The sequence below is a fragment of the Euprymna scolopes genome, chromosome 13, assembly GCF_053919585.1.
Source record: "Euprymna scolopes isolate OS-2025 chromosome 13, ASM5391958v1, whole genome shotgun sequence".
NCBI classification, from domain to species: domain Eukaryota; kingdom Metazoa; phylum Mollusca; class Cephalopoda; order Sepiida; family Sepiolidae; genus Euprymna; species Euprymna scolopes.
In genome coordinates, this window is record NC_136494.1 from 50513839 (window position 1) to 50538036 (window position 24198).

Below are 24198 nucleotides of genomic sequence, written 5' to 3' on the forward strand. Positions count from 1 at the left end.
CTGCCATGCAGAAAAAGGGTAGTAGAAATTTATGCAGAAGATACAGTAGTCCAGCATCTGTCCAATTTCGCTTTGAATTGCTGCGTTGTTGGCGCATTTACTAGGAAATCTCTGAATTTGTTTGAAAATTCTCCTGGAAATTCATTTCAGGGTCCAGGGATCCTGATGAAGAAAACAGCCCTTCTCTAGTTCAAGCGAAATCTGCTGTAAAGCAATTTCTGATAATGTTCATGTCGACCTCTTTTTTATGCAGGAGTGAATAGTAGGTTCCAAAAAAAAAAAAATCATAATGGCTATTAAGGAGATGTTAGTGCTCAAGGAGAAAAATGTTAAGTTTCTTGAGACGACTTTTGTAATCTTTGAACCATTGAAGTAACCAATCTTTGAACTCTCTTTCACATCACATATTAGATATAAAGCAGAGGCCTAAACACCAAGCTCTAATAGTGGTCTGATAGGGGAGACATAAAGTGGGAGAAATATTTCAAGAGTGAGTTTGCAGAAGGACCGTCGAATGAGAAATATGATGCTTCTTGCTTGTTTGCAGCATGAAAGCAATGTTTTAATGGTTGGAAGGACGTCGACTAGAAGACTAAGATTTTTTTTTGTCTCGTTTACCTTCTTGAAAAGAGCTGTGTCACCATTGGAAGAAAGAGCCGAATCAAAAGGAGAACCTAATGCAATATGATTTTGCATTTATCGACATTGAGGTGTAAGTCTCATTCAATAGACCATTTTCAGACACAGTAAAAACTAGCTTTTCAATTTCCCCCCTAAAGGCTACTAATAGGTATTCAGTTTACATAGAAGTAAGTGATGATTGACTTGGTAAAATCCAAACAGATAATGTCAGCAGTATTTTCATAATCCATTATCTTCTATCACAAGTAAATTTGAGAGACACATTTTGGTTATTCGATTAATACATAGAATTACAATTTGGTTATTCGATTAATACATAGAATTATTCGATTAATACATAGGATTACAGTTTGGTTATTCGATTAATACATAGAATTACAATTTGGTTATTCGATTAATACATAGAATTACAATTTGGTTATTCGATTAATACATAGAATTACAATTTGGTTATTCGATTGATATGTAGAATTACAATTTGGTTATTCGGTTAATACATAGAATTGCAATTTGGTTATTCGATTAATATGTAGTATATTCGATGAATATGTAGAATTAAAATTTGGTTATTCGATTAATATGTAGAATTACAATTTGGTTATTCGATTACTACCTAGAATTATAATTTGGTTATTCGATTAATATGTAGAATTACAATTTGGTTAATCGATTACTACATAGAATTACAATTTGGTTATTCGGTTAATATGCATAATTAAAATGTGGTTATTCGATTAATATGTAGAATTATAATTTAGTTAATCGATTACTACATAGAATTACAATTTGGTTATTCGATTAATATGTAGAATTACAATTTGGTTATTCAATTAATATGTAGAATTACAATTTGGTTATTCGATGACAACATAGAATTATAATTTGGTTATTCGATTAATATGTAGAATTACAGTTTGGTTATTCGATTACTACATAGAATTATAATTTGGTTATTCGATTAATATGTAGAATTACAATTTGGTTATTCGATTAATATGTAAAATTACAATTTGGTTATACGATTAATACATAGAATTACAATTTGGTTATTCGATTATTACTTCAATTGACCGAAAAAAACAAAAGAACAGATTTTGTTTGACATCAATTTGATTTTGACCCCTGCACAAGCATATGACCTCTATAAACAACTATAAAATAACAGGGAGTTTTTCCTTAGTTACAAAATAATATGCCAGCTATTAAAATGTTTTGTTTAAATAGTTTTATTAAAAGAATTTTGGTCAAAATACGATAGAGTACCAACTAAAGACTACCTTTTAAAAGTTGATTTTTAGGGTTATTCGGATGTTTTGAACGAATATCAGATTTACAATTGCCCCCAAGTAGTTTTTATGATTAAGGCCTTTATTATATAATATATTCCTTATTGTTTTCACTGGTCGCCATGTTTGTTTCGCGGGTATGCATTCAATGTTTGCGTGCGCGAATAGGATAAAACCACTATTCCAACTCACAGTGTTCCATTTTGAGAGGAACAAGCTCCCCCAAATGTAGCTGGATTGATATTTTTTTTATATTAAAAAAATCCATTTAGTTAAATGTATTTTGTTTAAATATATTTCGTTCCTTACATTAAAAATTTACCTTGTATTTGGTTTAGTTTTATTAAAAAGTTTTATCTATATACATAAAATAAACGCACTCTTTGGTTTAAATAATTTTATTAAAATGTTTTGTAAATATAAAAACACATTCTACATAAAAAATAAACCTTAGTCGGGAAAATCCACATGTGTCTGTTATTTTATAATTTTATTTTTATTTTATTAATTGATATTTTATAGTTTACAGAGGCCATATGTGTGTATGAAGGTCAAGGTCAAACCGGTGTCGATCGAAATCTATTCTTTTGTTTTTCTTCGTCGATTATTCTTATCTTGATTCTGTAGAATTACAATTTGGTTATTAAAAAAAAAACATGAAATATTCTAACTTTACGAACTGATTCAAATAACTTTCATAATTTGTAAATATATAAACATGTTGTTTCAGTAACATTGGTTTACTTTATTCTTTTATACTTCCTTTATTTTTTTTGTTGAACACATAACATAAAGTAAATGAGAGTCTTGTCACACAGAATTAACACATCCATTTCAAACACAAATGACAGTCTCCTAAAAATGGTGATCCTCACTGTTGTATTTTACTCTTTTCTATTTACACCCACAGTTCTATCTTTTTGCTATCTGAATAAACTTATCTAAGTAACAAACGTTTATTCTTTTGCTTTCTTAAAAGCTGTCATTTGGGATGATCTGTCTACGAGTCATCGTCATATTCTGTTTACCGTCCGTTTTACATGTTGGCTTTAAGAAATTGATTTCCAAACTAATATAGTTTTTATGATTAAGGCCTTTATTATATAATATATTAAAGATCATGTATTTATTTAACCCTCTTCCACTCAAATCCATTCTCATCACTTCCTCCTATATTTACCGTGGTCTTCCCCTGTGAACTGACCTTGCTTCCTCAACTGTTCTACATTTACTAACTCAACAACTTTCATCCATTATTTTAATATGACCACGCTATCAAACTCTCCTATTCTGAATAGCATCTCCATATAATAATCTTTTTCTGGGCATAAACACTTTTTTTTTTTTTTTTTTTTAGTTTAATTGAACTTTCGTTTAGGGATAAACATCCCCACAATAGGGACCAACAAATCATATACACGCTCCTTTTAACTGTAAATGGAGTTTGACTCTCAGGTAGGGTGCTATTAGCCATGGCAATCGGTGTTTAAAAGGTTTATCAAACACAACTACCCTATCTTCATTTGCCTTGTCCAGTGTAAGGTATATCTATTCAGATACGATCATTAGGATATTCACATTAGAACAGGTTTGCCTAAATCCATACTGATGGTCAGAAGGAACGTTAGCATTAACAAGGTGGCGGCTTATTGCTAACTTGATAAATGATTTAAAAATTTTAGCGGAGAATGGGAGTAGACTGATGGAACGATAATTTTTAGGATAAGTTCTTTCACCAGAATTCTTGGTCACTGCTACCACAGGTGCGATTTTCCGGCTATCAGAGAAAAAAGGTTTGGCAAGCCATCTGCTGTAGAGTTTTAAGAATACAGGAACTAGCTCAGCAGAGCATTTCTTTATAACAGTGATAAGATTAGGCACACATGCTTTGGTGGTGTCAAATTTTTCTGTGATATCCAGAAGATGGGGATGCAGTGATGATCAGGTCATTGAGTGTAACCTAAGTGTGCAATGGGGAATTTGGAATTTATTGAGTCCAAGATGAAGTTCAAAGTAAACCGATGGGTAAGTAGTTTAACCACATCAGTTGTGCCCACGACATCATTGTGATTGGGAGAAATTGTTGATTGCCCATTATTTATCTCACTAGTTTAGATTTTTCAGAAATTGCAAGTTCCTAATTTCTGTAACAATGCGTTTTCTGGTCATCTCAATATACCTTCTCTTAGTTGTGGCTATTACAATCCTACAATGATTTCTTGATGCTATAAATTTCTTATTTGTTGACTTAGTATAGTATATTTGAATTGATGCAGGTCCTACTCTCCCCAATGATTCACTTCGACTTGTGCAGCAGCTCAATAGCTGCTGCACAAGTCGAAGTGAATCATTGGGGAGAGTAGGACCTGCTATAGAATTTCTGCATGGGGAAATGTACTTCAATGACTGTTTTAACCCATTGTTACCTCCTTTGTATATTGATCAGCAAGGAGAAAAAATTATGATCCGATCTGTTTAACTTGACTTATATAATGACTAATGGTTTGGGGTTGAAAGTTAAGGGTGATTTTAACTATGATCACAAACTGAGCAGCATGTCCGAGTCAGCTATGAATATTCATAACACAAGCCTCAGACAGTGTGGTTAAGAATAGATCGAGAAGTAAGGTTTGCTGATCCTTCTGGAAAATTATGCTCTGTGAAATGGAATGTGCAATTTAGCAGGGTTTGTATAGCTCCAGAAACCAAACCAATGCCTGTGATATTAAAATCCTCAAATATACACCTGCCTTCAAATATTGAACAGTGGAGCATTTTCTGATTCTCAGCTTTTATACTCAGAACTATAGTCTGCAAAAGTCTAACATGAGATATATTTTGCTGAAGAATTACCATCACCGGAATCAGATCCTCCTTTGTGTGGTATGTGGTCAGGTTTTTCACAGGAAGCAATCATTCATTATTAAACTTGTTGGATCTGAGTAGGCACTGTTTGTTTGCACGTTTATTAGGTGGATGTTCATATGACCGTTTCGATGATGCCACCCAAACTTGGCGCTGCAATCACTGTTCTCTATGCTGATCACAGTGCCGACATGTGAAAATAAATTTATTAGACTACTTGATGGTGACTTCACTCAACATTTTGATGATATCCCAAGTAATATTTGACTGTTTATGACTAAGAAATTGGTTTTTATGGGATTTATTTCATTTATTGCCAGCATACTGATTTCACCAACATAGCTGTGAATAATTTTAGTTACCAGCATACTGATTTCAACACCATAGCCGTGAATAATTTTAGTTGCCAGCATACTGATTTCACCAACATAGCTGTGAATAATTTTAGTTACCAGCATACTGATTTCAACACCATAGCCGTGAATAATTTTAGTTACCAGCATACTGATTTCAACACCATAGCCGTGAATAATTTTAGTTGCCAGCATACTGATTTCACCAACAAAGCCGTGAATAATTTTAGTTACCAGCATACTGATTTCAACACCATAGCCGTGAATAATTTTAGTTGCCAGCATACTGATTTCACCAACATAGCCGTGAATAATTTCAGTTGCCAGCATACTGATTTCACCAACATAGCCGTGAATAATTTTAGTTGCCAGCATACTGATTTCACCAACATAGCTGTGAATAATTTTAGTTACCAGCATACTGATTTCAACACCATAGCCGTGAATAATTTTAGTTGCCAGCATACTGATTTCACCAACATAGCCGTGAATAATTTCAGTTGCCAGCATACTGATTTCACCAACATAGCCGTGAATAATTTTAGTTGCCAGCATACTGATTTCACCAACATAGCTGTGAATAATTTTAGTTACCAGCATACTGATTTCAACACCATAGCCGTGAATAATTTTAGTTACCAGCATACTGATTTCAACACCATAGCCGTGAATAATTTTAGTTGCCAGCATACTGATTTCACCAACATAGCCGTGAATAATTTTAGTTACCAGCATACTGATTTCACCAACATAGCCGTGAATAATTTTAGTTGCCAGCATACTGATTTCACCAACATAGCCGTGAATAATTTTAGTTGCCAGCATACTGATTTCACCAACATGGCCGTGAATAATTTTAGTTTCCAGCATACTGATTTCACCAACATGGCCGTGAATAATTTTAGTTGCCAGCATACTGATTTCACCAACATGGCCGTGAATAATTTTAGTTGCCAGCATACTGATTTCACCAACAAGGCCGTGAATAATTTTAGTTGCCAGCATACTGATTTCACCAACATGGCCGTGAATAATTTTAGTTGCCAGCATACTGATTTCACCAACATGGCCGTGAATAATTTTAGTTGCCAGCATACTGATTTCACCAACATGGCCGTGAATAATTTTAGTTGCCAGCATACTGATTTCACCAACATAGCCGTGAATAATTTTAGTTGCCAGCATACTGATTTCACCAACATCGCCGTGAATAATTTTAGTTGCCAGCATACTGATTTCACCAACATAGCCGTGAATAATTTCAGTTGCCAGCATACTGATTTCACCAACATAGCCGTGAATAATTTTAGTTGCCAGCATACTGATTTCACCAACGTAGCCGTGAATAATTTCAGTTGCCAGCATACTGATTTCACCAACGTAGCCGTGAATAATTTCAGTTGCCAGCATACTGATTTCACCAACATAGCCGTGAATAATTTTAGTTGCCAGCATACTGATTTCACCAACGTAGCCGTGAATAATTTTAGTTGCCAGCATACTGATTTCACCAACGTAGCCGTGAATAATTTCAGTTGCCAGCATACTGATTTCACCAACATAGCTGTGAATAATTTTAGTTGCCAGCATACTGATTTCACCAACATGGCCGTGAATAATTTTAGTTGCCAGCATACTGATTTCACCAACGTAGCCGTGAATAATTTCAGTTGCCAGCATACTGATTTCACCAACATCGCCGTGAATAATTTTAGTTGCCAGCATACTGATTTCACCAACGTAGCCGTGAATAATTTCAGTTGCCAGCATACTGATTTCACCAACATAGCCATGAATAATTTCAGTTGCCAGCATACTGATTTCACCAACATCGCCGTGAATAATTTTAGTTGCCAGCATACTGATTTCACCAACGTAGCCGTGAATAATTTCAGTTGCCAGCATACTGATTTCACCAACATCGCCGTGAATAATTTTAGTTGCCAGCATACTGATTTTACCAACATAGCTGTGAATAATTTTAGTTACCAGCATACTGATTTCAACACCATAGCCGTGAATAATTTTAGTTACCAGCATACTGATTTCAACACCATAGCCGTGAATAATTTTAGTTGCCAGCATACTGATTTCACCAACATAGCCGTGAATAATTTTAGTTACCAGCATACTGATTTCAACACCATAGCCGTGAATAATTTTAGTTGCCAGCATACTGATTTCACCAACATAGCCGTGAATAATTTCAGTTGCCAGCATACTGATTTCACCAACATAGCCGTGAATAATTTCAGTTGCCAGCATACTGATTTCACCAACATAGCCGTGAATAATTTCAGTTGCCAGCATACTGATTTCACCAACATAGCCGTGAATAATTTCAGTTGCCAGCATACTGATTTCACCAACATAGCCGTGAATAATTTCAGTTGCCAGCATACTGATTTCACCAACATTGCCGTGAATAATTTTAGTTGCCAGCATACTGATTTCACCAACATAGCCGTGAATAATTTCAGTTGCCAGCATACTGATTTCACCAACATAGCCGTGAATAATTTTAGTTGCCAGCATACTGATTTCACCAACATGGCCGTGAATAATTTTAGTTGCCAGCATACTGATTTCACCAACATGGCCGTGAATAATTTTAGTTGCCAGCATACTGATTTCACCAACATGGCCGTGAATAATTTTAGTTGCCAGCATACTGATTTCACCAACAAGGCCGTGAATAATTTTAGTTGCCAGCATACTGATTTCACCAACATGGCCGTGAATAATTTTAGTTGCCAGCATACTGATTTCACCAACATGGCCGTGAATAATTTTAGTTGCCAGCATACTGATTTCACCAACATGGCCGTGAATAATTTTAGTTGCCAGCATACTGATTTCACCAACATAGCCGTGAATAATTTTAGTTGCCAGCATACTGATTTCACCAACATCGCCGTGAATAATTTTAGTTGCCAGCATACTGATTTCACCAACATAGCCGTGAATAATTTCAGTTGCCAGCATACTGATTTCACCAACATAGCCGTGAATAATTTTAGTTGCCAGCATACTGATTTCACCAACGTAGCCGTGAATAATTTCAGTTGCCAGCATACTGATTTCACCAACGTAGCCGTGAATAATTTCAGTTGCCAGCATACTGATTTCACCAACATAGCCGTGAATAATTTTAGTTGCCAGCATACTGATTTCACCAACGTAGCCGTGAATAATTTTAGTTGCCAGCATACTGATTTCACCAACGTAGCCGTGAATAATTTCAGTTGCCAGCATACTGATTTCACCAACATAGCCGTGAATAATTTCAGTTGCCAGCATACTGATTTCACCAACATGGCCGTGAATAATTTTAGTTGCCAGCATACTGATTTCACCAACGTAGCCGTGAATAATTTCAGTTGCCAGCATACTGATTTCACCAACATCGCCGTGAATAATTTTAGTTGCCAGCATACTGATTTCACCAACGTAGCCGTGAATAATTTCAGTTGCCAGCATACTGATTTCACCAACATAGCCGTGAATAATTTCAGTTGCCAGCATACTGATTTCACCAACATCGCCGTGAATAATTTTAGTTGCCAGCATACTGATTTCACCAACGTAGCCGTGAATAATTTCAGTTGCCAGCATACTGATTTCACCAACATCGCCGTGAATAATTTTAGTTGCCAGCATACTGATTTCACCAACGTAGCCGTGAATAATTTCAGTTGCCAGCATACTGATTTCACCAACGTAGCCGTGAATAATTTCAGTTGCCAGCATACTGATTTCACCAACGTAGCCGTGAATAATTTCAGTTGCCAGCATACTGATTTCACCAACGTAGCCGTGAATAATTTCAGTTGCCAGCATACTGATTTCACCAACATAGCCGTGAATAATTTCAGTTGCCAGCATACTGATTTCACCAACATAGCCGTGAATAATTTCAGTTGCCAGCATACTGATTTCACCAACATAGCCGTGAATAATTTTAGTTGCCAGCATACTGATTTCACCAACATAGCCGTGAATAATTTTAGTTGCCAGCATACTGATTTCACCAACATTGCCGTGAATAATTTTAGTTGCCAGCATACTGATTTCACCAACGTAGCCGTGAATAATTTTAGTTGCCAGCATACTGATTTCACCAACGTAGCCGTGAATAATTTTAGTTGCCAGCATACTGATTTCACCAACGTAGCCGTGAATAATTTCAGTTGCCAGCATACTGATTTCACCAACGTAGCCGTGAATAATTTCAGTTGCCAGCATACTGATTTCACCAACGTAGCCGTGAATAATTTCAGTTGCCAGCATACTGATTTCACCAACGTAGCCGTGAATAATTTCAGTTGCCAGCATACTGATTTCACCAACGTAGCCGTGAATAATTTCAGTTGCCAGCATACTGATTTCACCAACATAGCCGTGAATAATTTTAGTTGCCAGCATACTGATTTCACCAACGTAGCCGTGAATAATTTCAGTTGCCAGCATACTGATTTCACCAACGTAGCCGTGAATAATTTCAGTTGCCAGCATACTGATTTCACCAACGTAGCCGTGAATAATTTCAGTTGCCAGCATACTGATTTCACCAACGTAGCCGTGAATAATTTCAGTTGCCAGCATACTGATTTCACCAACGTAGCCGTGAATAATTTCAGTTGCCAGCATACTGATTTCACCAACATAGCCGTGAATAATTTTAGTTGCCAGCATACTGATTTCACCAACATAGCCGTGAATAATTTCAGTTGCCAGCATACTGATTTCACCAACATAGCCGTGAATAATTTCAGTTGCCAGCATACTGATTTCACCAACGTAGCCGTGAATAATTTCAGTTGCCAGCATACTGATTTCACCAACATAGCCGTGAATAATTTCAGTTGCCAGCATACTGATTTCACCAACATAGCCGTGAATAATTTTAGTTGCCAGCATACTGATTTCAACACCATAGCCGTGAATAATTTTAGTTGCCAGCATACTGATTTCACCAACATAGCCGTGAATAATTTTAGTTGCCAGCATACTGATTTCACCAACATAGCCGTGAATAATTTTAGTTGCCAGCATACTGATTTCAACACCATAGCCGTGAATAATTTTAGTTGCCACAATGTTAAATTTCTGTTGATTGGGCGGCACACTGGTCAAATAACAGTGCACCAGAATTGTATGTTTCTTTTCATCAATTTACACTTCAATTATGGGGTGCACTTTCTTTAGGTGTATTGAGACTTGCTTTCTTTTTCATTTTCTCAAACAATTAAGCCGTCCTTAATAAAGTTTTAGGTGTTAGAATGAGACATTGTAGTTCATTTCTTACAATAGCTGACTATGAACTAGTAAGTGTAAATGAAGACGATGCTAAGTGTTTTCCTTATTTTTTTCTTTACTTGAGTTTTCGTTTTGTATTTTTTTACAATATTCTAACAATTCTGTTTAAAACTAAGTTTTCTTCATATCTCTAAATTATTTGTCTTCCCCTCTACCATCCGCTATCTTTGTCCCACTGGCCTGTGTGGATAATTTAAAAAAAACTTGACATACTTCCTATACTATAAATTTATCTTCATACTTCCTATAATGATAAGAGGAAAACCTATCTTTAATTTTTGTTAAGTAGAAAACTTAAGATTTTTTTCCTGCAAGTGAATTTTATGAGGCTAAAACCCCATAAATAAAGATTTAACAAATAGTCTACATGTGTGGGCTTATTGGCATCAGACAAACACCCATTTTCCCCAACCCATTATAAACGCAATTAAAATGTCTTACCAATTAAACATGATAATCGAGTTTTACTTAATTTGCATCTGAGTCACCACTCACCATTATTTGCATTTGTTACCATCCATATGTACTTGTATCTAAGCCGCTATTCACTAGTAATTACTACTACTACTACTACTACTACTACTACTACTACTACTACTACGTCAACATAATTATTATCACTGTAAGTTTCAGATATACTGTCTCATTGCAATACAGTCAGAAACAGGCTTTCGTACATCTGAACATGTAATGCAAACCTCAATAGATAAATCTTAAACGTTCACACATGCAGGCGATCAAACTGATAAACAATAAAAGCAAAGCATTTATTTCTTTTAAAAAAGTGTTCAAAAACTTACTATGTATTCGTGTCGGGAAAAGTATCTTTCTTATGTAGTTTGGCATCTGGTCATACAAATAACGAAACATACTTTCTTCTTTGGCAGACATCTGGCTATTTATTTTTTGGATGCTTTCATTCAAGATAGATTCGATCATTCTCAAGAGGAAGAAAATGAACACGAATACAAAAATAAGGTAGAAAAGTGGACCAATATCATGGCGAGTTTGTTTTAGTTTGGAATAATCTGTTTTACCTAGGATTCCAACAAACATGGCTGTCATTGAATTCCAAATCGATTTATAGTTTTCCAGTTTTCGGCCAAAAGTCAGGTAGCCAAAACTGCTGAATGTCCAAAATACTATTATAAAGAGTATGAAAAAACCAGACATATCTTTTTTCGCTGATGTTATTACCATTCCGATTGCACTTATCCGTTTGTTGTAACCGAGAATGCGAAGAAATCGGATTGTGCTGACAAACACCAATATTGCCATCAATGCAACAAAGATTAAATCCCATACCACAATATGATAAAAGTTTACAAATTTTTTCGGATTTTCTTTCAGCTGTTCCTGTGCCTGCTTTACCATTACACTTCGCATTATATACATTCCCACAGTCGCAGCACAACTGAGTGAAGACAGAAAATCCAATACATACCAAGTTTCCTTTAAAAAACTCCATTTCATATGGAACATGCGTTGCAATGAACGAATCAGCATCATTAAGATGAACACTAAAAAGAGCAATTGGCAGACAAATATTATTCCATCATTTTCATCAGCCAATGCTTTGAAAGAATAGAAGAATGTATAAGGAAGAATTTCACCAATATTTGGAATTTCAGCTAGAAGCATAACATATGTAAACAAGTTGACGTTTGCGTTGTATAAAGTGAATTCAATGAAGAGAGCTCTTGAATTTCGGTCAATCCATAGATTCTGTGTAATTTCTTCCAGCATCTTTATGGATATCGGAAGATTAATTTCTAAGTTTAATATATAACCGCCTCCACCATAAAGACTGTATGTTCCCATGAAGGGTAATCCCCAGATTTTTGTAGCAGAAGTAAAATTCCATGCTGGGAAAGTGAGACTCGTAGCTTCTTGATCAGGTGAGCAAGGTGGCAACTTCCATGTCAGACAATAACCATTCGTATCTTCAGTGATCATGTTATAATTGTCAAAGCACCGGACTGGTCCCATGTATGGAATTTTACAAGTTTCTAAAAGAAATAAATAAAAATACTTATTTTCCACATGAATATATAATTCCTATATTCATTTCAACACAAAATCTAAACATCTATTGTAGAAAGATTTATGTAAGTTTATTAATCTTATGAGCGACTAAAATAAGAGAAAAACATCTAATTATTGGATTAAGGAAAAAAGTTCTTATCCAATGAGTTGGATTACTGTATGACACTCAAAATGAAAACGGTAGTTCAAAAATCTAAAAAAACCAAGCCTCATCTCACAAATTCACAAACGCAAGGAAAATTATATTTTCTAAGGAAAAAAACTTAAAATTTGAATAAAGAATTCTCCAATGAAATGATAGAAATCAAGTGAGAAATATTAAAAAATGTACTTTTCTTTTCTCTGATGACATCCTTTTCTCATATAGTCTGATTTTTTTTTCAAGTAGAAACTTTGGATCTAATGTGATAAAAATAGTATATTACTTGGTTTTATCCTCATTTAAGGAAATAATAATAATAATAATAATAATAATAATAATAATAATAATAATAATAATAATAATAATAATAATAATAATAAAAATGCCATCTAAAATGTATCCATACTTATTTAAATCATTTATTTTTTGGCGAACAATCCACAAAACGTCTGCAGTTTAATTCAATTTTTAGCTTCAATTCTTGTTTAGAACAGATTTTGTTAGTTTAGAGATGAGTTTAATAGTAGTTTATTTTTTTGTTTTTATAATAATGCTTTAGTCCAGTTAACATTCCAGTTTGATGAACTCACAATATCGAACAGTTTTATAAAATTTTAATTTTAAAGTTAATTTCCTCAAATTAAAGTAAAAATTAGAAATACATTATTTTGTGTGAATTTTAACTATTTAGACTTGTCCAACAATAGTTACTAAATAGACCTCAGATATGTGTGCAACCCCCCCCCCAACACACAGTTTTTAGATAAGCCGTGAAAAACATCTCTAACAAATTATCAAAGATTTATAAAAATTATACCAAATTTTAAACTCGATGTATAAAAGATAAAATACTTTTAATTCACAGACCATAAAGTTACAAGGAAAATTGTTAGAAAAGACCGCTTGGTTTTTATATTTTATATTACATACATTTTTTCTTACGGCAACAATGATTATTTTCAAGTGTCAATTTATATGCATTTACTTTTTATTTCTATCAGAATGAAATGACAAAATCTTTTTGAACCATTGGAAAGATTTTTAAAATATAAATTTTGGAAGCGCGTTATTTAAGTCTGAATTTTTGTCTGTCAAATGATTTGCATTGGTTTATGTGCTAAATTTCACAAAAGAAAAATGAATGATGCATAAATGTTATTTGCTTATTGTGGCATGAGATTATAACCATGGCAATAGAAAAATGTGTTAGAGAGCATAAAGTCAGTCTAGAGTCGGTACTTACCGTTTTTCATTCGTAGCATCCGGAACCTAGCCGGACCCATTCTAAAATTTGCTTGGTCTGAAGCAAAAAGTTTTCTTAAAGGTTGGAGTGTCACTCCCTTGTAATTTCGTTGGGGAAAGAAATTTGGGAAAAATGTTCTGTTTATCCATTTAAGAAGATGGTGATTTGTCTGAATCTTGAGAAAGAAAAGGAAAAGTTAAAAATTGCAAAATAAAGACCGATAGAAAATGGAAATAGTTTTTTTATATTATTATTGTTTACATAGTTTTTCCTCGGATGGTTAACTTCATCGACTTTGATATTTATATATTTTTTAATTTGTTTGCACTAATTTTTATTTACCATTTTTCTATCTAATATCATCCAGTGTAATCAAGTATTGATTTATAATAATCTGGTCTACTTCAGATGCATTGTTCATTTATGTAGAGTGATGCAGTTAAATATCAATACTTAATTACACTGGATGACATCAGATAGAGGAATGGTAAATAAAATTAGTGCCAACAAATTAAAAAATATATAAATGAAACAGACATCTGTGTCACATTATACGTGATTTTCAATGGTACGTAATGCTCATTAACGTAAAAATCATCAGTTCATCGAATTTAAGTAAAAAGTATCAACAGGTGATAATTTATTCTTTAAATAATCATCATTGTACATAAATCAATCCTGCATGTGAGGAAAAACACATGGGTCGAAATGTCAATGTTGGTGAGGACCATAACCTGAAGACAAATAATGTAAATAATAAAAATTAGAAGTTCATAAAATATTCTTTCAGAATTTTTCTATTAGTTTTTTTTTGTATGATGTCAACTTGCTTTTGTGAGTACATATATATTTTGGTGAGTATCAGATAGACGGTCAGATTCAGTAATTTACTTGGTGTTATTAGTAGTAAGTTTGTTTATATTCTTTTGTGTTTTTCTATTGTATCGAAGTGTAGTCGGAATTGTATGAATGCTGGATAAGGCCAGTATGTTTTTATATTAATCATAATTAAGAAACATTTCAGATTGGTGGTCTTCATTATCTAATATGATAATGCTCTAAATTACATCTTTTGCTTCTGATTTATACAATAAACTCACTATACCCTCCATCCCGCAAAAAAGAGAAAATTTTGCTCAGCTAGTACTATCTCTTGAGTTGGTACACCAGACACAGTAGACCTAATCTATCTATCTGGTTGAGCTCCTTGTCCAAACCAACGTAACTCTCTCTCTCTCTCTCTCTCTCTCTCTCTCTCTCTCTCTCTCTCTCTCTCTCTCTCTTTCTCTCTCTCTCCAGATTTCCCAATCTTCCATCAGCTACCTCAGATCTTCAGAATCATTCACCTCTTTGAATCTGTGTAACTCTCACTTTAACTAATGAAAATAATACCATCAATATTTCAACTGTTTTGCTTGAATAAAAATCTAATGAGAAGTTATGGAATTTTTTTTTGCCACTATTTTATTTTTGTCCCTTTAATTCTCTCTTTTTCTCTCATTCGCCCTCTCTATGTTTTGTTTTTCCTCCTCCTTTTCTATGTCGCGTGATTCTATTCTGCTCCCTGATTGGCCGAGCTTCTTGCGTGCCAATTCTGCCACAATGTGCATTTTCGAGATGCTTGCACGCCGAGAAAGAAGAAAGGCGATGAAGAAAGAGTTAAATGTGTGATTAAATGTGACATGTTTAAAAGGAAAAGGGGTTTGATGGTTGCGGACAGTTTTTCGGTCCTGATTAGACTGTCAAATAGTCGAAAGGAAAGAATTGCTGACTCCACCCGAATATAAAAGGAGTTTAAGTCAAATTACCTGACTTTTGAAATGTGTCTAGGACGAATCCTAGATGAAGGAAATTGAAAGAGAACCAACTTTTAGTCTTAACTAGACTTTAAAATAATTGAAATATGCGACATCAATGCAGGAATTAATTATCTCTGGATGAAAGGGAATTCTGGAAATTTGTGCAGGATTTCTAGTTATCTGGGTGTGTCTTTCTTTTTGTCTAAGTTGCAGGTAACAAGCTACGAAGAATTACAATCCACGGAATATAATATAACATAGCGGATAATATTTTCTTCAAAATTTGATCCTAATTTATGGCTTGTTCAAAACAATTATACAAATAACTCCCCATTTGATCCTAATTTATGGCTTGTTCAAAACAATTATACAAATAACTCCCCATTTGATCCTAATTTATGGCTTGTTCAAAACAATTATACAAATAACTCCCCATTTGATCCTAATTTATGGCTTGTTCAAAACAATTATACAAATAACTCCCAATTTGATCCTAATTTATGGCTTGTTCAAAACAATTATACAAATAACTCCCCATTTGATCCTAATTTATGGCTTGTTCAAAACAATTATACAAATAACTTCCCATTTGATCCTAATTTATGGCTTGTTCAAAACAATTATACAAATAACTCCACAGGTCGCGTTTTTAAACCGGAGTTATGTTCTCTTTGGAAGCTAGTTGCACTATTATTATCGGTGATTTTAAAAAGCGTCGATCAAGCAAATTCACTCTTTTACTTCCATCTGGCCAAAACACACCACAGACTTTCTGTTTCTCATCTAGAACCTGCTGCAAACCATATCTGTCAGATTGTTTCCCTTTTCTTTCGCTCTGACTAGTACACACGAACACGATTTACTGATTTTCTTTCTACACATTCTTAAGGACACCACTCAAAAGCGAACTTTTTTTTTTAATTCTATATTGTCTCAGAGTTGTTATATTTTTTTAAACCTGGTATGTTTACAATTTGAATGTACATTGGAGAAAATGCTGTCGAACTGTCAAACGTCAAACGCATTATTGTGCCTCCAAGCATCAAACAACCTTCTAAAGATTGAAACTGAGCTAGTCAACAAAAAGATGAAGTCTGGCTTTTTATAGATGGGACTGAATTATGTGTTGCAAATCACTCTGACAACAATTTGTTGATTGCTATTAAATTTTTTACTCCACAAAATTTGACACAAAGTGAAATCATTTACAAGAAAGCAAAATAAATTTTTCTGCATAAACAGTTGAAATTAAAATGATATTTCAATTAAATTTATTTTCATAGCATTTTATATGTAAAACATTATTAAATCTGTATTAATATTTTTTATTTTTTAGATCATTTTTATTTAAGCACAATATTTTTCATCGATTGTTTTTAAGTCTGCGCTTGACAGAGACCGACATGCACACTACATGCATGTATCGTGGTCTGTTGCGTTTGAAAAGAAATAATCACCAACCTGTTTGAATTCGTTTGTTACGTGAAAGAGTTTATCGAGCTGTTGACTTTGTTCAAAAGCGTTTGGATCTCTGTTATCGTTGCTTAGAGTATAAATCACCCACAAGAAAACAACATATAGGAAAAGGTCTTGAATTACTTCACGCATTCGTAAATCGCTGCGTCTCTTCTCACGCACTTGCTCAAGAATTTGTGGGCTGAGTGGTGGATTCCATGATGATGACACATCTTTTCTTTCTAAGTGAAAAAAAAGTTTATGCAAAAAAATGCTTCTTATGATATAGACAACAATTTATTATATTATACACAACAATTTATTATATTATACACAACAATTTATTATATTATACACTACAATTTATTATATTATACACAACAATTGGAACTGCTTATTCTCAACCAGATTAAATATAATTGCACCACTTTACAGTGAAAATCGTAAAGGTTATGCAGAACTGAAAGAAATCTTATTTTATCGAGTCACTAGCAGTTCCGCCCGGCTTTGCTCGGGTCCTATGTACTGTTCATAACTTTATGTGCATATGTATATATTAAAAAGTGTGAATATGTACGGTAATGCCTAAGCTTCTTTAACTACCAAAGAGAAAAGTTAGTAGAGACCGCAGTTGTCAAATTTTTTAAAACTTTGACCCCAATTTTGACCCCCTTAACATTTATTGTTTTCGACTCAAATTAAATTATAAAGTTAGATCCATGTCCACGTAACCTATATCTAAAATTTCAAGTGTTTAGACTAAAAATTGGCGGAGGAGTTTGATAGAGTTCTGACAGATCAAATCATTGAACTTTGACCTCTTAACAGCAAAATTTCTGGCCGAACACCGATTACATAGATTTTCCCAAATCTCAATACGCCTTATGTCAAATCTCGAGTCTGTAAACCGAAAATTGACAGAGTTATTTGGTAGAGAAATGCACACACACACACACACACACACACACACACAATTTTTCATTTATATATATATATATATATATTTATATATATATATATATATATATATATATATATATATATATATATATATATATATATATATATACTAGCAGTTTAGCCCGGCTTTGCTCGGGCCCTATGTACTGTTCATAACTTGCCCTACGTGTAAATACACTTTATGTAAGATTTCAAATGTTTAGACCGAACATTTTCTGAGTAATTTCGTAGAGACCGTAAAGGTAATTTTTTTAAACTTTGACCCCAATTTTGACCCCTTTAATATTTATTATTTGGGTCTTAAATCAAAATAAAAAGTTTTACCCATGTCCATTTAAAATTTCAAGTCTTTAGACTCCAAATATAGCGGAGGAATTTTGTAGAATCTGCAAAGGTCAACTCTTTCAACTTTGACCTTCTGCCAGCCAAATTTTCGCCCCAAAACTGATTAAAATGCTTGCCGCATGTTTGAGTGCCCGTTATGTGTAAATTTCAAATGTTTAGACCCAAGACTGCCTGAGTAGTTTGCTAGACACCGCAAAGATAAAATCTTTTGAAAGACCGAAAATTGACAGAGTTAAGGAAATGTACACACACACACACACACACACACACACACACACACACACACACACACACACACACACACACACACACACACATTTTCACTTTTATAGATATACAGATAAAATTATATCGTGTATGCAAGTACAAATAAGCGTAATTTATAAAATTTTAAACATAAGTCAATTAAATGTATTTAAAAAAACGATAATTAAAAAAAATATTATAAATAAGTTTCAGCTTTATAAATGTTCTTTGTGCCATACCAGCATTTTTAAGCATAGACATATACAGAGAGAATGAGTAGGAATTATATAAAAATATGAAAAAGAAAAATGTTTATGGTGTTTGCGAGTGAGTTTCTCCTTTTCTTCCTATAAGCATTTTTTGAAGGGAAGGAGGATTTTATGTATAAAATTGTTCCATTTTCCATAAATGATAAATTATTATTTGAATTTTAGTTAACATCAGGAAAGCTATATAATAAATGTTCATCTTCAACTGCAAAAATAACTTATATGAAATATTCAGTGTTAGGACTCAGTTGTATCTGTGAAAAGTGTAAGCAATCACCCATCCTGAGTTCCTAGCACAAGTCCAGTGTTAAACGATTTACTCTTAAGTAGGTGCATTTTAAGAAACTAATTCTAATGCTATAAAAATATAATGCATTTAGATTAAAATTATTCAAAACACAAAACAATCTATTCAATGACAAGCAATATAAGTTTTGTCCTGCAAATTCAACTGTTAATGTAGTCATTGTAATATCACATAGGATCAGTGAATCTATTAACAGGGTTTTCGTTTCTAGAGCAATAGCTCTTAACATATCAAAGGCATTTGATAGGGTTTAGCACAAAGGTTTGTTTTACATGCTAGCTAACTATAAAATATTTAGAAATTTGTTTTCAACCATCAACTCCTTTTTCTCTGATAGGTTTATAAAAGTAGTTGATGGGTAGACGTCCGAAGCACAAGGTATCAATGCGTGCATGCCTCAGGGATCTATTCTGGATTCAACCTTTTTATTTAATCTTTATCAATGATCTTCCAAATCATATTCTAAGTGTATTCATCGACATTTATACAGATTAAACAGCCATCTATAGTAATGCTTAGAAGATCAGAAGAGTTTTTAACAGTCTGTTTTATTAAGTAGACAAGAAAGTTCTTGCGGCATGTTTAATTTTGATTTCAAATGATGTATTTTCAAATAAGTTTTCATTATAATACCTTTACTTTATATATCACTTTAAAGAGCGTTTTCCGCTCTATCTAATCGTTTAAATTACATTCGTTTTAAAACAATTATGTCTTCTTTTCAGGCCGTTGAATACAAGATGGGAAAAAAGCAAATTCGCACAATTTTCTTTTTTCAATTTAAACTAGGCCAAAAAGCTACTGAAACAGCTCACAATATAAACGAAGCGTTAGGCCCAGGAATTACTACTGCACGCACAGCACAATGGTGGTTCCAGAAATGTTTTGACGGTAACGAGGGTCTTGAAGATGATGTGCATAGTAGTCGGCCGTCAGATGTTGACAACGATCAATTAAGGGCTGTAGTCAAAGCCAATCCACACACAACTGTCTAAGAACTTGATTCTGAATTAGACACGATGAGTTCCAACTACTTAAGAGACATCGGAAAAACAAAAAAAAACTTGATAAATGGGTTCCTCACAAATTGAACGACAACAAAAAGAAACGTCATTATGAAGTGTCATCTTCCCTTCTTTTATGCAATAAGAACGACCTGTTTTTCAACCGGGTTTGCTTGCGCTGAAAAGTGGGTTCTTTACAATAACCAATGACGCTTAGCTCAGTGGTTAGACGCCGATGAAGCTCCAGGACACTTCCCGAGGCCAGAGTTGCAACAAAAAAAAAAGATGTTGACTCTTTGGTAGCCTGCAACCAGTCTCATCCATTCCAGTTTTTTGAATGCAGGCGAAATAATAAGGGAGGAAAAGTACTGTCAACAAATGAATGAAATGCATCAGAAACAACAACCCAGAAAAGCTTAATTTTCCTTTATGACAATGCCCGACTCTTCATTGTTAAACCGACTCTGCAAAAGTTGAACGAATTGGGCTATGAAATTCTGCCTCATCCGCCATACTCTTCAGCCCTCTCACCTGCTTGCTACCACTTTTTCAAGCATCTCAAAATGCGTGAGGAATGCTTCAAAAACCTAAGTGATATCAAAAACGCCTTCATCAATTTCATCGCACCAGAACGCAAGATATTTACGTTATTGGTATAGATACACTTGTTTTGCGTTGGTAAAAGTGTGTCTATTCTAATGGTGCTTATTTGGATCAATAAATTTTAGTTTGAGCCAAGATATGTTCATCTGAATTCAAAAGTTAAAAACCGCAAAAACTTTCTTGTTAACCTAATACAAAATTATAAAAAAAGAAGGGAAATTTTTTCAGTCAAAAAGTTTTAAATACTTTTTTCGTTTACTGGATATAGAGGCGCCATAGACTGCGTCCATTGTTTCAATATAGCAACTGACACTTTTTATTTGTCCACAGATCGTCAATTAAGGAAACTACAACGAAAAGAAACAACTCTTTTGCTCTAAAAAACTTTTCACAAATATTTTTTCCCAAGATCAAAACTTGCTAAGTACAAATGGATAAACAACACATCCACTCTTCTTAACTCTTTCTTGACCATTAAGATATATTTAGTAAGTTTTATTTTTATTTTCCGCTCTTAAAACATATATTTTCCCCTTTCAATTATTTCTCACTGCAACGTGTTTCTTTGACAATTTTTTTCTTTCCATTTTCTGCGTTTTGATTGTTTGGTCTGTTGTCTATAAATGGATACACAATATATATATATATATATATATATATATATATATATATATATATATATATATATATATATATATATATATATATATATATACACACACACACACACACACACACACACACACACACACACACACACACACACATATATATATATATATATATATATATATATATATATATATATATACTAAAAAGGGTGCGATTGCAAGATAGCTAACCTCAATAACTACTATATTACAGAATGAAGCCTATCTACCTCCTTTAATAGAGCCACCCAACCGCTCATTGATATGGTTATCCTCAAAGCTATAGAGCACTTCATTCAAAAGGTGAGATAACTGAGCAATTCTGAGTCACAACATACACCCTCCACACTTCAGGGGAAACCCTTTCCACGCTGTCGTCGTCGCCATTTGAATATATCGAGACTATGTTTCTACCACAGTGACTTTGGCACAAAGGCACGGAGATTCAAAAAGCTCTATTCGTTTTCAAACCAGGGAAACGAAAGTTTAGACAGCTGAGCGCGACACATTCTAAATAGGATTTACAGAATAACCGCGCCTATTTTATTATAGACTTCTAATTCTAGGCACGTTGTTTGGTTGACATAAGTGCAGCTTGTAGTATTTGGTCACTGTAACTCATCAAGAAGCCATTAGTGTCGCCTATCACACTGCATGTGGTAACTCACTCCCTATTCCTACGTATGGTCAGAGTTCTAGTTCTCTGGACGTGGAATCATGTAGAGACTTTACGAGAGGCGTGCAATAAGTAATGCCCCTGACCCCATAGCAGTAGAGCAACGAAATTGGACAGTTATTAGTCTTTCTCTACATAAGAACCACCCAGAGTTATGCATTTCTCCCATCATTTGATGCAGCTCTGGAGACCGTTTTTGTAGAACACCCCAGATTGGTCCCCCAACCACGACGTGACTTCAGAAATCAAGTCTGCATCATCTGGGAAACGCTTTCCTTTCAAAAACAACTTCATGGCTGGGAAGAGGTGAAAGTCAGAGGGTGCAAGGTCAGGAGAGTAGGGAGGATGGGAGAGAATTTCATAACCATACGCCCGTGCTTCTGATCTGGCGACATGCGAGTTGTGGACCGGAGCGCTGTCTTGCAGGAGGAGGGTACCTTTGCTGATCTTGCGCCGCCTCTTTATTTTGATAGCTTTCTTTAATTTCCTCAAAAGTGAAGCATAATAGGCTCCTGTAATTTTGATACCCTTTGCCAGGAAATCTGTCATCACTACTCCGTCCTGGTCCCAGAAGACTGTTAGTATTACCTTGCCAGCGGAGGGCTGCGCCCTTGCTTTCTTTGGAGGTGGTGAGTCCAAGTGCGTCCACTGCATTGACTGGGCTTTGGTCTCTGGATCATAGTGATGGACCCAGGTTTCATCCTGTGTAATCAGTCTTTTGAAAAACTTTGACTCATCTTCTTGGCACATCTCCAAATTCATCCTCAAGCACTCGACACGTTCTCGCTTCTGGAATGATGTGAGCAACCTGGGAATCCATCTGGCAGACACCTTATACATATGCAAATGGTCATGAATGATAGTTTCCACAGACCCTGTACTAATCTTGACATTTTGGGCTATTTAGCGAATAGTAATGCGCCGATCTTCCAAAATGGCAGCCTCAACTTGACGGACAGATGCCTCATCAATGGCAGAAGGGGGGCGGCCAGGTTTGGGAGCTGTTTTCACAGACTTCCGGTCATGTTTGAATTCACGATGCCAGCGTTTTACAAGGTCATATGATGGGGCATTATCACCATAAGTTTCTTTCATTTCATCAAAAGTCTCCTGTGGTGTGCATCCTTTCAAATACAAAAACCGGATCACTGCTTGACATTCAACAGGCTCCATTTCACACCTGACTCAGTTCAAACACCTGTAAAACAGGAACCACAATTAGTTCAGAGCTGTGATTTGTACATAACCCGTAGAGATATGAATCATTGCACATGCAAAATTTCAACTAGATCAGACAACTGGAAGTGGGTCAGGGGCATTACTTATTGCACGCCTCTCGTACATAAATCTTTATTGTTGTAGATTTATGCTGCCCCATTTTAGACTCGGACCTTCTATACCATTACAACCTGGTAGTTGATATGTGCAGACGTCGGTTGATAGATCTAATATGGAACTTTCTGTCCCGGGTTTGAAATCAAATCAGCCAGTTATTTTTTTTATTGCTTAACTAAGTTCGATAACTCTTGTATTTCTTATTATCCCGTTTCTCTATAAAAAATCCCATGATCCTTTGTCTCTATTATCATACAAAATTCTTTCTACCATCCCACATGTTGTATATTTCCTCTTTTGAATTTCTGCTAAAAAAGAAAGAGACGCTTGGTTTTAGATGCATTAAAATTACCCAGCTACCCTTTTACCTATTGCACTATGTACTCAAGGTCAGAAGAGAGAGAATCAGAGTGATCTTGGTCATTGCCGGCCTTTGAAATGTTTCCATAGATGGTAGTAAGGGAAATAAACAGGCTCCTCATTGGTCGGTTTGTCTGCCCACAATTTTGTTTTGAGCTATTGCTTGTTATTTACTAATTGCCGAGGATGTGCTTGGTATCAATATTCCCGTCAAGGAGACTCCTTTAAAATGACTCCCACAGTAATAGACGACAATGTCTATACAAAACGTGGGATATTATCTCAAGTATCGA

General features: G+C 34.5%; 1 protein-coding gene across 1 annotated transcript in view; it reads right to left on the minus strand.

Annotated features, from left to right (window-relative positions):
• Positions 1-24198, minus strand: part of LOC145292252 (polycystin-1-like protein 2) — a 137744-nt gene that overhangs the window by 1367 nt on the left and 112179 nt on the right. Inside the window, exons 11-13 of the mRNA XM_080138573.1 lie at positions 17157-17392; positions 13897-14071; positions 11266-12474 (exon numbers count right to left, since the gene is read on the minus strand). Of these exons, the coding sequence (XP_079994699.1) occupies positions 11266-12474; positions 13897-14071; positions 17157-17392 (1620 nt within the window). The remainder of the gene's footprint in view (positions 1-11265; positions 12475-13896; positions 14072-17156; positions 17393-24198) is intronic.